Raw genomic sequence first — 16,247 nt, 5'->3', positions numbered from 1 at the left:
TTTAATTGCAATAAATTAAATTGCAGTGAATTGTAAGTCACTCTGGATAAGGGTGTCTGCTAAAAGCAGTAAATGTAAATGTAAGACGCAAACTCAAAGTACAGTTGAGCCCAAAGTTTACATATGGTGGGTTGCAAAAGTATTCACCCCCTTGGTGTTTTTCCTGTCCTAAAAAGTATTTACATTTGGTGGGTGAATACTAATGTACCCTCAAGATTTTTGTTGGTTCGTCTTTGTGTTGAAAATATCTTACACCTCCAAATCATAAGCGTTTTGTGTAAATCCAGTGCTCCAATACGCCCCAAAATTCCATTTTAATTTCAGGTTGTAATGCACAAAAACAGGACAAACAAGGGGGTGAATACTTTCACAAACAGCTGTATTGTTTACCTCTATAAGATGTCATTTCAAATCAATAGCTAAGAGACAGGTTTTTGCAGTTGTTAATATATCAGATTAGCAAGTCTTAAGTTTACATACACTTATAGTGAAAGTGTTTGATTGGCTTGACCTTTGCCGTGATACTTTTGTTAGGATGTAGGACACCTTTTCAAGTGCAAGATTTTTATTGTCATTCCTTAACAATTGGACAGTAGTTCATTAAATAAAATGGAGAATAATGAAACACATTTGATACATGTGACATTTGTAGCATATGATTTAACATTATTTTGTTTATTAGGTTTAGATTATGAGAACTGTCTGCCATGCAAGTTCTTTAAAACAGCTGCAACTTGTAATGTGATTTAAATTACAGTGAGCAGTGTCTTAGAGCTGCTGTTATAAAAAACACTTAAAAGTCTTCTGACCGCTTAGGTTCGTGACATTAATAGCACTTTGATTTAGCTTATATGGAATATGAATTATTCATATAATCAAATTGGGCCAAGGTATGTGGTACAAAGAAAGTGACTAGTGAGCCAGTGACCACACACAAACACACAACTGCCATGTCCGTGTCACTGCAATACACTGCATGTATGGCCCCCAATAAAAAAAATAGTGATATGGTTAATCCTTTGCATTGATGGAAAAAATAAAGGGGTTCTGCAAAATTGTAGACTTTCGCTACCTATTACTTGCATACAGAAGAAAAGTCTCATAAGAATATATTCCACATCACACTGCTTTCAAGAGAAACTGATTTTTATTCTTGTTAATAAAACAATCAAAAAAATAATTTTAAAAATGCACAAAATATTTAACATTATAAACTGAGGTGAATGATGCAGATTTATGTACGCCATGCAAACAAAAGGCACAAGTGCTATTTCTACAGCCAAGCTGCATCCAAACTTCAGATGATATTACATTTTACTGACAGGTTTAAAAAGTTGCTGATTGACTGGAATGAAACTAAATTTGGGTCTAAGCAAACTTTGAACTGGATGAAACGTCCAGAAATACGCAAGTTAAAACATTTCACTGCAGACTGAAGCCAACCTGCAAACCTGTTAAATTAATTTCTCATGTACAATGTATATAAAAATCTACACAACCCTGTTAGAATGGTAAGTTGTGACGTAAAAAAAACAACCAGAATAACCAAGATCCAAGTCATGTAAGAACCATTTCCATCCTCAATATGAAATTACATCTCTTAAATTTAGAGAAAAACAAGCAAACATTTTAGGTGAAAATAAAATAAAAAGTTGCATGGCAACTGTGCACACCTTTTTAGAATTGGGGATGCGGCTATGTTAAGAATGAACAGTGTTCAAAAGTAATTATCATATAGTGCTTTAAATGAAAATATTTTGATTAATACCAAAGATCTGCTGTTTCTACAGAACGACTTCACATCATCTTGGCTTCATCCGACTGCTAATGCCATAGTTCCCGAAAGAGCTTTCAAAGCATGAACGTGTCTCATTTGTTTAAAGGGTCTGATCAGGAAAAAGACAGAATAATAATGTCCAAAACATTATATTTACCATGGAACACTGTAAAGGTCATCACCAACTGAGAAAATGGAGCACAACAGCAACATCAGCAAGAATGAGATGCCCTTGCAAAATGAATTAAAGCACAAAAACTTACCTATGGCAAAATTGACTGAGCTGTAGGAGTGTGAGACAAAAAAAAAATCCCAAGCTCAACTTAACACCAAACCGTGTGGCAAGATGTGTTATGGTCTGTTGACAACAATTGACAGGTGTCTGCTAGTAAGCTGAAGTTAAAAAGAGATTTTATCATGCAGACCCAAAACATCTCTCAATCAACAAAGAAAAGGATTAACCAAAAAAAGCCTGTGGGGTGACCTGAAGTGGACAGTACACTGGACTATGCACAGTAGATACCCATACTACTAATGGATCGCGAATGTTTTGCAAGAAGAGTTGAAATATATTGGCAAGTCAAGACGTGCCACACTGACAGACTCTTACCCCAAAAGACTGACTGGTGTAATAAAAACAAAAGGTACATCAAGAAAATATTAATTTAGGGGTGTGTACACTTATACAATCAGGTTATTGTAAGATTTTTATTATTTTAAATTTAATTATTATTTATTTTTTGTTATTAACCCCTAAATGCTTAAGCTGTATATAATTTAATTTCACATTGAAGGTGGATTTTTTTTACATCAGAAAAGGTCTTTGTGCAGTAATGTGTGCGTGTATATCAACAGATCAAAAAAATTCATAGCACAGGCATGTACAGTATCCACAATTTATACACATTGCACCCCAAAGGCCAGTCATAAGTCTTTTTGAACCAGGGCTCCTCAAGTTAGTTCTCACTCATTTACTCTCCAGCAAGGTCTTAATGTCTTTAATTCCATGCTCTGAGGCAACAGCGATCACGTGATCCAAAGCATTGAGTCGACCCAGAAGCTTCACCACTTCCTTAATCTGCTCCCTGTTCAGGAAACAGTTAAAAACAATTTTAAAAAAAAGAAACAGGTACTACAGGTACATCTTTGCTCCTCAAACATTTTACATTTTTGCTGACTGGCACGGAAAAACAAATATCAACTTTAACCACTTTATAATTTTAATGAGTACATTTACGTTATTATTGGCCTATGATCTGAACAAAATTGGATAGATTTTATTTTACATTAATAAACTTTCCAGCAGAGTACACATGTGAGACTGGAATATAAGAGTGGGGCTTTCAGAGACTGTTACTACAGTTAATATCTGTTTTCACCTACGCTCTAATGATAATATTCAGAGCACCTACACAAAATCGTCTGTGTAAGTTAAGCGTTGTGTGAACAGTCTAACCCTCCCATATCAGCACAAAAGCCTTTCTAGAAAAAATATCATATACAAAAACCTATAGTAAACTCCCCTAATCGAGTTTACTCTAATGTATTCCATGTCCAGTTTATAAGGTGCTTCTTTATCATTTCCACAATATGTTTGTTTTCTTTGCAGGTGTAAGGACTGACAAAAAAGCCATCACCTTGATATCCTCTTTTCCACATCAGAAGCGGTCAAGCTGCTACGATACAGTGAATTGGCCGTGTGCTTCATGTAGCGGCATAAGTTCTCCAACTGCGGCAGAGTCTGTTGACCTTTCAGACTGCTGAACCACTGCACGGGAAAACTCTCCACCACCTTAACGTAACAGTGAGAAAAGGGAATTTTACAACTTGAACTTATAAAAGCTAATAATCTTCCAACACAGTAAATTGTGGTTATTTGGAAGTTTTTAAGTATACACTGCGTGGCTCAAACCTTCTTGCATTTCTCCACGCTGTCCTCCCCAATATCCGTTGACTGTAGCGCAGAGAGAATATAGCGATTCAGTGTGCTGTCGACAGCAAGCTCTTTTAGACAGTTTTGAGACAGGATGCCATCCCACTGGAGAATGTTTCCCAAGAGCTGCAGAAAGAGAAAGAGGGCTTTCCATTTTTTATAATAGGAGAAAGATATTAAGAAATACCTTTAACTACCAAATTCAGCTACTATTCTTTGATAGACGTAGTAAAGCAGTATTACTTTGTAGGTTCATCACAAATTCTACCTCACTTAAATCAACTATGGCAGAAGTGTCTAACATCCAGCCTGTGGGCCATAAAATGTCTGATAAAAGTTCTTATCCAACCCGCAAAATGAATTTTAAATCTTTAAATAGAAATCACCTTGTGGACAATAATTAAACTACAGATTTGTAGTAGAAGAGCTTGTCTCAGTTACCCCACTAGGGGGCAAAACAGAGCAGTATCTCCATTACCCTGATGTAAAACAGAGGTTCTGCAACTTTCAAGCAGAGAAAACATGAGAGAACTGGCCAAAAGTTTATTAATGTGAGACTGGAGGAGTAAAGAGAACAAGAGTTGACCTTCCAGAGACTGTCAATTTATATCAGAGCGATCACCTCTACGTATACCTGTACATCTACTGATTCATGCAATTAGCTAAATCAGCCAATCATGTGGGAGTAGTGCAATGCAGCAGCCTCAAGGAGTGTGAATAAGCAGCCATAAGAATGAGGAAAATGTGATCTCAGTGAATTTCACTATGGCATAATTAAGCTGAGACTGCAGTGGGTACATGATAACTAAAAAACGGATCCTGAGCTATGGAGACCCTGCCCAATATTATTATAGTGTTCCTAAAGTGCTTGTTAGTGTCTATAATAAACGTATTTTTATAAAACACAGTTATAACATTATTGCTTTTTGAAAAATACCAAACAGACAGACAAATACATATGCACGCTACCTTCACACAGGACCAGAACTGCCTTTGGAAGAAGAGGTAAGGACTTGAATTCTTGTTTTCCATGACACTAAGAGGGAACAAGTCTAAATAGGTCAGCCAAAGGGTTTTTATAGTAGCAGATCTCCAAAATATGATTTTGGATAATAAAAATTGTCTATAACATACGTTTTTGGAAAGAGTGGCATGAAGATATCCTCATCTAACGCCCGTCGTGTGCGCACGACGATTGTCCTGAGCAGCTCCTACAAACACAAGACAAATTGAAATATGAAGCAGCTTCCAGTGCATGCGCTTGCTTAGTGTTATCTCTTTAAAAAAAAAAATACACATTTTAAAAATATATATATTCAGTAACTATTAAAGGTGTATAAATTGTTCATTTATCATCAAGTAAAGGCTAGACTAAAAAGTGATGGGTAACATTATTTTAGTTAACTGCACCATTTAAACTCACAAAGTGTGCTGTGCTATAATTTTGTGCATTGTTGTCACCCCACTGGGATCCTGATTCTGAAAATATCCCTGTAGGCTAACTGAACAGACTAACAGTAATAGCACTTGTCTACCAGGCAACTGTGAATAAAAGCCAAAAAAAGCATGGTGAGCACTTGGTGAATAAACATGTATAAATTTAGGCTTGAAATGTTCTGTTGCTACTGATAAGGATGTATCTCTCCGTGTTCGCTGTGTTCTATATCAGAGTAAGCCAGTTTTCTAACCTGTGTGTTGCGGTTGTCTCCATGCAAAATGGTAGGGTAGCCCTTTATTAGGCGCAGCATGAAGGCCACCAGCCTGGAAGTCTCACTGTGAGACAATGGATCCCACACCTGCTCCGTTAGCACTGAGAACACCAACCAGTAGGAGACACAATGGAAAATTTTGCAATGATAGCTCTCTTACTGTTTATGTTTACAACTTTATTGCTGTATGCACCCATATTATTTGATTATAACTGCTTCTTTATAATAAAAAATGATCACTGATTTTTAAACCATTTTCTGAAAAGAAATTCCACAAAACAAAAAGAACTATATTACCGTATTTTCCGCACTATAAGGCGCACCCAAGTGCCTTAAATTTTCTCAAAAATCGGCCGTGCGCCTAATAAACCAGTGCGCCTTATGTGTGCACTGAGTTCCAAAAATCTGTAAAAATGTTGTTGTGCGACTTTGGTAAGCGATCCGCTTGATTGACTGTCAGACCATTTCCCGCTGACACAGGAACGTAATACATACACTACGTACGCTGGCAGCGATAAACCAATCAGAAAACATTACGTAATACGTACAGTAGGTACGCTTACCTCCGCCACGCCTCCGGTAGGTATACTACCGGTATGTTGCAAAACAACATTTGTTTCTGCCTAACCATTATGCGCTCCTCACTCCAGTCCAATAGGTGGCAATAAATGCACCTTAAGTGCATCCACCAATAAAAATCAGAAGACAACATTTGTTTGTCTAAGGACCCCTGAAAATGGCACCAGTGAAGAGACATGCTTACGAGGCACAATTCAAACTACAGGCTATCAGTTACACGGTTGTAAATGGGAATAGAGCAGCTGCGAAAGAATTCAATGAATCTATGGTTCGGAAGTGGAGGACGCAAGAAAATTAGAAAAGTTAAGAAGACACAGTAGATGAGGACTTTGATGGATTTGTGGGAGAAGATTGATTAAAAAAATAGTGTGTGTGTATTGTTAAATAGTAGAATAAAGTTCAACTAAACTCACTGTTTTGCTTCCGTTACCTTTTTTGTAGACCGTATGATAGCATGCGCCTTATAATATGGTGCGCCTTATGTATGGGTTAAGTACAGAAATAGACCCCGTAATTGAGACTGCACCTTATAATTCGGTACGCTTTATAGTGCGGAAAATACGGTAACTTATAAGCAGCTTTAAAGGGGAGAATAAGGCTGTAGATGGGAGTGTCACTGTGACAAAGAAGGAACTGTACTGACCTGCGAGTTTGGGGAGTACCACTCTCTCAACAATAGCAGGCAGGAGACCGCTGTCAATGTCTTCCTGGTGCTCAGTGCTTTGCTCCTCATAGCCATAGAACAGCAGTGTCTCAAACCAGAGCATGTACTCAAAGTTCGGGTAGTCGTCCTACACACAAAAGACACAACATCATCAACTACTGTAATCAAACCCACATACACATTTATTGCATGAAAAGATGGAGAAATAACCTAAAAACTGAGGTTTTGCTTTGTTTCTTTATTATTTTCAGAGAATATCAGAAATGAGAAAATAATATAATTTAGAAAATATTAGAAATTATAATTTCTTTATTAAAGGTTGATCATAACTTCTATCCGTAGCTGTCACTATATTTTCACAAGAGAACCATGGGATATACAGTACATCAGTTGCTTGTTAACAAAAAACTCAGAGCAAGAAAGGAAAAACGTGTACCTCCAGAGGTGACCACGGGATTAGCTGAAGTCGGATCAGTGGGTTGAAAAGTTTAGGCAGGCATTGACCGATGTAAGCATCTCTGTAAGACGTGAAGTAAAGATTCTTCCACACCTCAAATCGAGACTTGATGCAATCTATTGAATGGAAATCATCGACGACGTCCTCAAACACCTTCTTTGATTCTTTTAAAATACGATCTAGCAAAGAGAAAAAGAGAGAAAAGATACAAGTCTGTCAAAAATATGAACCGTAGGAATTTTAAAGTCTTTTTAGACATTAATATTTAACAGAATATAATGAGAACTGGGATATAAGTTTAATCGGGTTCTCTTACAATTCAGTTTCCATAAACAGACATGATTAAAGGTTGATTATATGATTTTTTTTTCCATAATGATATATTTATATAAATTTCTTTCTCAGTTATGTACCAACAATGTATCGACTCAAATATCCATATTAACAAATGCAACAAATTTCACTTAGAAAATAAAATGATTACCTCTCTCTAGGTTAAAGCTTGTTATGTCAGTGGAGGTCTCCTCATCATCGCTGGACAGTCCCTCCTTATGTTCAGCCCTTGCCCCATTCTGTTCACGAGCTTGTCTGCGGCGAGCTCTGCCAAAACCAAACATGGGAATATATAATAAGTTATATTCCTAATGATGTATAATCCACACGATCATATTCCAAACAGTGCACATTAAACTCCAAGCGGTACTTTAAAATCAAATTCATAATTCAAGGTCTGAGAGACTGTACCTCCTGGCCTCACGTTCTGCTACCCTCCTCTGCCTGCTGAGCTCCTGATAGGCTGCACGGTCTCTGCCAAAAGGGTCCAGATTTGGGGCCATAACAGCCTTACCTGCAACAGACAAGGAAAATATTAATCTCCCTTTCCAGAAACGTTCTCCAACTAAACAAGAATAATTTTCTACCTACATGAACATTCACATTTTATGAATATTATCATGAAATTTAATACTGCTCAGAAAAGTTATACGGGTAAATATGACAGTGTTTAAAAGCGTTACTGAGAATTGGCATAAAAATGTATGTTCAGGCTCTTATTTAATCTGCATTACATAACGCTGCCCAACTGACTGACTCATACTTACTTATGCGGCACCTTAGCAGTGATTCTGATGTGACAGTTTCACACTGGCTCAGTAATTTCTCACAAGAGAACTGAACACATTGTCATTTCAGAACCGAGTGTTCGTAATCTCTTTCACACACACGCAAAATAGCAAGGGGTACACAACGTGCCTGCTACTGAGCAGGAAATGGCCAGTCCACTAAAATATAGGCGTCTGTTAAGCTGTGCCATGACTCTGGCTGGGACTAGCAGTCTGGCTAAATGTGGCTGATATTATACAAGAAGAAAAGGAAAATAATGAGGCCATTCAAATAAATAATAAAAACCTTCAAGATGGACTGACTTGAAAGGCTCGAAAACTCCGCTGATTCATCTTTAATATCATCCTGTCTTCTCTGGACTCGCCGTGCCGCCCGTTGCCTTAGTAACTGGTGCATTGCAGCTTCCAGCTCCAGAACAGCAGGCACCTGAAAGATACGATAGGTTATGTGATGGATGCTCCAGGCTGACGGGTTGGAGAGCGAGAATGAGTGGCTCTGGGGCTTGGTGCATTCTGCTTGGGCACAGGGGTGTCAATTGGCTAGTCTGTTTTGCAATTTGCTAGGAAATACAGACATGCTATGAAAGACTTCATTCATAATCTGAAATGTTTTGTCTGTTTTGTACGAACAACTAGCATAATTAGCTACAAATGCTTCTACCCCTAAACATTTATAGCCATTGATATTTGTGGTACAGCAAAGGCACTGAGGCAACGTAAGCTGTCATATGTCCGCTTTTGAGCTGAAATTAAAGACATGCTGTTAATAAGGTGATATGAGGAGCAAAGCTGAAGGATGTGCAATATTTCCTGTCCCACTCTCAGACTGATCTGCTGTGAAAAAAACGTACTGCAGATTATCATCATTACAGAACAAGAACACAAACAAATTGAAAGGCCAGACAAATGCAAAAAAAAACCTTAATTAATTAAATTTTTAATTTTATTATTTATGACCGATAAATCATAGTGGGATTGAATAAATTTGACTTCAGTTTTCCATCCTTTAATTTCACACTATGAAATATAAAAAAAAAAACAACAGCAAATCAATACAACTTAAAGACTTACACATAGATTGTAAAAAAAAGTCATTATGAGAAAATTAGTTTTGCTATTGCAACTTCATTCCATGCAATTAATAAACTTTTTGGTGATATTTATGGTTAGCCACCAACAACACTGCATAACAAAAAGGAACAAATTCACATACAAGAAAATGAATTCTGCAGTCAAGCCTACATGGTGGGGGTAAAAGAACAGTATCTAAGGTTTTTCTTACCTTTTCACTGAAACACTCAAGCAAGTCTCGAACATACCCTCGCATTTCTTGCAAGAATTTATACTGCTCAGCAGCGTGCTGCGAGGAGTCCTCCAGCTGCAGGATGCTATTTTCGGAAGCCTGCAGCTCGTCTTGGATCTGCTCGTAGCGCCGGGCACTGGCATCGCGGCCCTGGCGCATGGAGCTTAGCCTGGCATACAGGAGACATGCATCAGGACCCACAGTCCACAGCAGTGTAACACACCTGAGCTTGTGACTTCTACTCACACACTTCCACAGGTTTACATCAAGTTTGTCGAACCCTCTCCTTGTAGCTTTGACACCCTGCAAACTTTAGTTATCCATAATCTAACATGCCGGGCTTTGATGGTCAGATTTTCCACAACTTTGTTAGCCAAATTGTTTTGTTTTAGTTCAGAAACTTGTGGGTTGGTAAAAATAATGGGCACCAAAGAAAGGGTATATGCAAAATACATCAAATTCAGACACACAATCTATAAGCATCTATGAGCATCTATGAGCAGAAAACAAAAAAAAATCTGACAACTGGTACAGAATGCTTGTTTGTGTCATGATGCACCTCCTGTTAGTCAGTTTACAGACACTTTAAGAATCACCCAAGATCCTGGGGGTGGGTCTTAATGAACATGGACAGAAATAGCTCAGTAAGAAACCTAACCAAACCCAACTGTGAGAAAAATCTTGGGGGGAATAAAACTGATCTTAACTTAATGTACAAGAAGGTTTTAAAACATCAGGAAAAAACCCTTCTGCAGTTAGACTGTGTTGTACACATTGCCATTACATTTTTTCTTTCTTTAAACCCGTAGTCTATAAAATAAACTTTTTGCTGGTACCTCGGATAAAGCAGACAGGGGAAGTGAGGAACAGGGAGTCGCTCTGAGCCTACCTGTCCATGAGCCGTTTCTTTACCAGAGCTGTAGTGACTGGAGTAAGGCTGCTGCTAGGGACTGGGTAAGGAACAGTGTTCTCCACTTTCACAGGTTTTACACTTTCTGTTCCGAGCGCACTGTATCCGTATGGCATGCTATATGATGCTGCGTACTGCTGGTTCTCGTAGCCAGTCTGGTAATACATGTTTGCTTCCCCTGGCTGACTGGTTTGGACCTAAAAGCAGAGAGAAGGACTTAATAGGTTCAGTAAATTTAATTACCAATTAAAGTCTCCAAGATGGCTTCTAGGAATAGCGCTTAGGAAATTGGCATTACACTGCCACTACTATAGCTACTACATCTGGGATATAAACAGTAAAGAAGCAAAAGTCCAAAGGGTGGAGCCAAAGTTAACTGTGACTATCCACCTACCCCAAGCAGCACTGAACCAAAAGCCTTGCGGAGACACATCAGTGAGTTTTCCACTGGATATGCAGATGTGCAGATAAACATATTTCTTTGTGTTCTTAGGAGTTTGTGTCCTAATTCTAAGCTTTTTGGGGCTTGGGTTAAAAGAGGACTTGGATCAGGTCCAGCTCCACAACCCTGGGCTTTTGGTTCGGAAAGCCTGGCTCAGAAAGCTAGTTAACCTGATTTTTGCAAGTGCATAAATATTTGAAAGGACAAGATAACGATAAAAAGATATGAAGTCTCATAGTTCCACTAATAACTGAGTGTCTTGACATGCTGCATATAATTTGACTACAAATAAACAAACACAAAACATTGTGAAACCAAACAGACAGTTAAAGATTATGAAGAAAGCTTGTTATTCAATGGAAAGAAATGGTATTTCTCAGTGACTGTGTGATCTCTGTAGCATGCCTGCTTTCATGATCACTAACTTTTATAAACCTTGCCGTAAAGAGAGGCTCATGCTCGGAACAAAACAAGGATGTGTCTGAATTAAGGAAAAAGGAAAATAAAAACATCTGGAAGAAAAAAAAAAACTATAGAAGATGACCTGAGGGATGCTAATGCCTTTCCGGATCTGCTCCTGCTCCCATCGACTGACTTCCTCGTCATTCCCTTCAGTATTCAAGGCCTCATCATCACTGCACTCAATACCTGCATCATTATGCACATATTACCCATCATTACCCTCAATACTTCATATTTACAAATCAACAATTATTTCTTTTAACTAGAATCTACAAATATTTTCTATTGGCAGCGAGCCCTAAACTTACCAATTTCCTCTGCTATTTTCTGACGCTGGGTCTTCTGCTTGACACCACTGAACACAATCCTCTTCTCATCTTCATCACTTCCACCTTGCTCATCTTCATGGACCAGACGTTTTCCTGACACGTCCGTCTCCACAAGTGGAGCATCGCCTCCAAGTTCCCGTGCCATCTGTCGCCGTTTACGGGCCGCGTGAATGAAGGCTGCGTCTGGGATCTCACCTGATGGAAGAATTTCACTGACAATAGTGTACACACCCTCTTCTCAAATACAGCAGGAATTAAAGCTAATTATTCCACAAAAAGAAAAGAAACAAACCTGGTCTGAGGGAGCTGAGCGCAGAGAGTGTCTGAGAAAAGTTTCCTGCCTGCCGGGTTTCACCCTCATCATCCTGTTCCTCATTACTGTCCACCTCCATCTCACCTTCACCTTGTTCACTGCTGCCTCTGCTGTCCACTGCCTCCTCTTTAACACCAGTACCAGACAGAGACTGAACACCTATTAAATAACAAAGCTCAGGTGTATAAACACATGCACACATTACAATGTCCTATTTATGGGAAAAAGAGACACAGACACAAATGGTGAATTGGTTTGAGAATTAATTACGTGTTATGTACCATCAAGGCGAGTTGGTTCCTGCACAACATGAGTGCTCTTTTCCTCTCTGTACTCCTTTTTGAGTTGTTTGACAATCTTCTTACTGTGATAGGATTTCTTCACTCTGAACACTTCAGTGTCATCTGGAATTATACAAACAAACAAACAAAAAAAACAACAACACGGGTCAGTATAAGAATTCATAAGTTGCTAATAATAAAATTCATTATACAAAAAAGTACATCATTGTGGATGAAATTATGTGGATGTGTTATTTATAAAATATGCATGGCAGATTTTTTTTTTTTACTGAACCAAATCCTAATACTCAACACGACGAACATAGGAATTAGCATGGAATCTACAGAAAGAGTGTATTCGACCTTGTTGAACACTGCAGGCTACTTATTATTATTATCTCCAAATATTTTTCAGGAGCTGCGTAACGTACATGCTAGCGTTAGTTAGCTCGCTAGCCTTGTTAGCTCGCTAGCCTTGTAAGGCGGAAGAGCTGAAGCACTACTAACTCACGACTCCATATAGAAATGTGCTTGTATATGTAATAAATGTACTGCTCATTCCTATAACAGGTGTAATGCATTTGACGGATATTCAGGAAGTCTGATTACAGACTTCGTGAATCTCTCATACCTTCTTCGTCGTTGAAGCTCAGTAAGCTGGCTTTAGGCTCTTCTCGACATTCCTTTTTCTTTTTCTTGTCTTTAGGAAGCTTCATGGCTCCTGGAGGAACTCCGTTTCCATGGCTGTTTAGAGTATGAAGTGCTATAAGCTTGTCTACGGCGGGTGTGTGTGCGCTGTCCCCCGCAGGCCCGCACGGCTGCAGCACCTCCACACTCGCCTCATCCTGGACCTCGTCTTTTTCCTCCTCGTCAGAATCGTTCCGGCGTCTGAAATTGCACCTTTTCGCTTTCTTGAACATTGCGACAGGGCAACGAATATCGCTGCAGTGCAGTTGGACGTGCAAATGAAGGCGAATTATATCCGCAAGTCGCCAAAAACAAACCTAAACGATTAACGAAAGTCCGCCATCTTGTTCGTTGAACATCTTCTTCAGCGACTTTGTGAGATCCGAATTTACACAGCGGAGTGAGTGATGCCACCTTGTGGAGAAATGGCAATATTACAAAAGGTTGACGACAACGGGAAAACTTCCACCGCCACGTCTAGTCCTTTTTAGTAACATGTATGGCAGAAAAATAGGTTTTGGTATTATTATTATTATTATTATTATTATTATTATTATTATTATTATTATTATTATTATTATTATATTTGTAAAATAGGTTTTGGGCTTATCAATAATAATAATAATAATAATAATAATAATAATAATAATAATAATAATAATAATAATATACTTGCAAAATAGGTTGTGGCCTTTTGTTTGTAATTATTATTACTATTATTTATTTATTTATTTATTTATTTCACATAGACATTAATTGAACACCAGAATTTCAGTCAGTGGCAATACAACAAACACCTATAACACTGGGGTTATATTTACCAGATACTACTTAATACTACTTAATAATAGTTACTATTTTGAGTCTCAAACCACCAGGACATGCAAATTAATTTTTGATATCATTTTATGAAATGAAAGAAAGCACTGAAATAACAAAATTAAACAATCTTCCAACGATTTTGCATAAATACATAAAAACACCTATAGCACCGGGTAGTTACCAAATAACAACACTATTTGAAGTCTCAGAAGAAACTATGTAAATGATATAATGTAATGATATTAAGCCTATGCCAACATAGCTGCAACTCATGTCATGTGACATTACAATACACATGCGTAATAAGTAAATGCTTTTAAAATTGTTTTAAATTATTAAAGATTATTATTATTAAGTAATAAACACTGTCTTTATATTATTGCTTTAAGGAAAAAAAATGTTTGTGGTGCTATGGGGAGCTTTGTTCTTTCTTGGGTATGCTGAAGCACCTGCTAGCTCCTCTCTGAAGACACCTATGTGTATATATAGTTATTCTTGGTCTAACTTTGGCTGGAAGTAGATTATCTCTTCATCCTACCTTATAATTAACAAAATAGTTTAACTTGCATTTGTTAAAATACAATCTGATGATTGTTAAATCACCAAATATTTAAAACTATACACATTGTAAGCATCCCTGATATATATTTATTGTGTTGCTCAGGTTTATGTTTCATTAATAAAATTTATTTATGCAGATAGTTATCATTCAATCATCGATTCATTCATTAATTTTTTTCAGTAAACACTTTTTCCCTGTCAGGGTCACAGTGAATCTGGAGCCTATTCTCAGCACACTGGGCGTGAAAAACAGATCATATTCCTGTTCTGCCACATACCTGCACTACTTAGCTAAATGTTAATACACATAATAAGACAATTTAAACTTTAATACTTTGTACAAAATAAATGCTTTATGTGGGATGCCCAACCCAGTTTCTAAAAAATCTAGTGTCCTTTACATTTTAGTTGCAATTAAACTATTGAACCAGTTAAACAAGGCATTTGTACATTATTAAGGTGTGTTGGAAATAAACAGAATTGCATTAACTGCAGTCTAGTGTGCATGAAACTAAACCTTTGTTGGCATCAACTATAAATACAAGTCCATCACCTCTCCATGAGAGGATTCAAAACAGCAGGATTCATCCATTGTTGCTGGAGATATTAATTTTAAAAATGTTTAAAACCATTTGAAATCTGTGTAGTTATGAGCACATTGCCTATGGTTTTCAGAGTTAGTGCATGCTGCATCTGTGTGCGTTTCATCTACTGTGCAACTGTAATAAAACTGCATCTAGCTTTAGTGGCATCTTTGACTAAAGCCACCTCTGAGCCCATACAGGTCAGGATAAATGAACAACAAAGCTTGTTACCTTATTTTTTTGTTTATATCATAGAATCTGATTGGTCAGTAGGTGCTGTATCAATTTACATGTAGGCCAAACTACACATCTCTGACATTAGTTCTGGCAGTATTATAAATGTTAGGTATAAAAGTTTATGAATCTTTGGAGACATTGAACTTGTATAAAGATGTGATTATTCAGCTGCATAGTTCCTCTGGTATATTACTATTTCCGTTGTAATTATTTATACACATGGATATAGTGTAGACACTACACCTAATCTAAGCTTGATAATAAATAAATTTTAAAGCATGCTGTTTAACAAAGATTACTCAGTGTAATCATTGAATTAGTCATGTTTTTGTTAGATGTTCATGTAAAATTTATAGAAGGGTCTTCAGAGTCTCCCATTTAAAACAGTCAGCATATTTTCTGCCATGGGAGTGTTTAAGAAAGAGGACTATGTTTATGTGTCTCTGTAACTGACAAGATCTAATTTGTAATGAAAATTGTTTTTTATTATAATGCAAAATAGAAGCATTTTCTTTTGTGTGTGTGTGTTTGTGTGTGTCTGTGTGTGTTTGTGTGTGTGTGAGTTTTATTAACTTTAAGAGTGAGTGAAAAGTGAGGCTACAAAAGCAACTATGTGGAGCTGATAACAGGATTGTGAAAAAACACAAAGACGGGTCTGTCTAAGACAGGTTCTTAGAAATGTAACAGATAAATAAAAAACACAACCTGACGTTCAAGCAGAATAAGCAGAATAACACATTACGGACATTCCTTTGGGCTGTTTTTCACCAGGCGCAGTCCATCTGTTTTACTCTAACTATCTTTAATTAAATAACAGAGTTATGATTACACTGTATACTATACAAACAAAAATTGTAAATGAAATATCATAAAACAAAATAGGATTTATGAGAACTGCACCAAGAATAAATGAGAATCTGTGATTAACTTGGTGAATATTGCATGCGCGCGTCTCTGTGTGCCACTGCTTAATTACGCAGGTGTGTTGGGAAGCTCCAGATTCCTTAAATTGTGGGATGTTCCGTGTGCCATAGTCTGAACACCACTATCACCTGCCTCATCATTACTATCCAGCT

At 37.4% G+C, this 16,247-nt stretch overlaps 1 protein-coding gene across 1 annotated transcript; it reads right to left on the bottom strand.

Annotated features, from left to right (window-relative positions):
* Positions 1-1,128: 1,128 nt before the first annotated feature.
* On the bottom strand, positions 1,129-13,333 carry paxbp1 (PAX3 and PAX7 binding protein 1). Its single transcript, XM_060895525.1, has 18 exons — positions 12,912-13,333; positions 12,281-12,403; positions 11,979-12,158; positions 11,666-11,881; positions 11,440-11,543; positions 10,433-10,650; positions 9,523-9,712; positions 8,544-8,667; positions 7,864-7,966; positions 7,604-7,719; positions 7,099-7,298; positions 6,642-6,789; positions 5,399-5,520; positions 4,845-4,921; positions 4,680-4,746; positions 3,690-3,836; positions 3,415-3,569; positions 1,129-2,862 (listed from the first exon to the last, which is right to left on the bottom strand). The coding sequence occupies exons 1-18, from the start codon at positions 13,198-13,200 to the stop codon at positions 2,745-2,747; spliced, it is 2,697 nt and encodes an 898-aa protein (XP_060751508.1). The 5' UTR covers positions 13,201-13,333; the 3' UTR covers positions 1,129-2,744.
* Positions 13,334-16,247: the final 2,914 nt, after the last annotated feature.

This window comes from Tachysurus vachellii, chromosome 20, assembly GCF_030014155.1.
Source record: "Tachysurus vachellii isolate PV-2020 chromosome 20, HZAU_Pvac_v1, whole genome shotgun sequence".
In the NCBI taxonomy this organism is placed as follows: domain Eukaryota; kingdom Metazoa; phylum Chordata; class Actinopteri; order Siluriformes; family Bagridae; genus Tachysurus; species Tachysurus vachellii.
This window is presented reverse-complemented; position numbering and strand designations above follow the sequence as displayed.

Bases quoted from the DNA above. Each gene is read 5' to 3' on its own strand.
- paxbp1 (XM_060895525.1), bottom strand. From the start codon at position 13,200: ATGTTCAAGAAAGCGAAAAGGTGCAATTTCAGACGCCGGAACGATTCT. The intron at 7,299-7,603 runs GTAATCATTTTA...TCTCTTTGCTAG, and splicing joins AAGCTTTAACCTAGAGAGAG to ATCGTATTTTAAAAGAATCA. The intron at 4,747-4,844 runs GTATGTTATAGA...GTTCCCTCTTAG, and splicing joins ATGCCACTCTTTCCAAAAAC to TGTCATGGAAAACAAGAATT.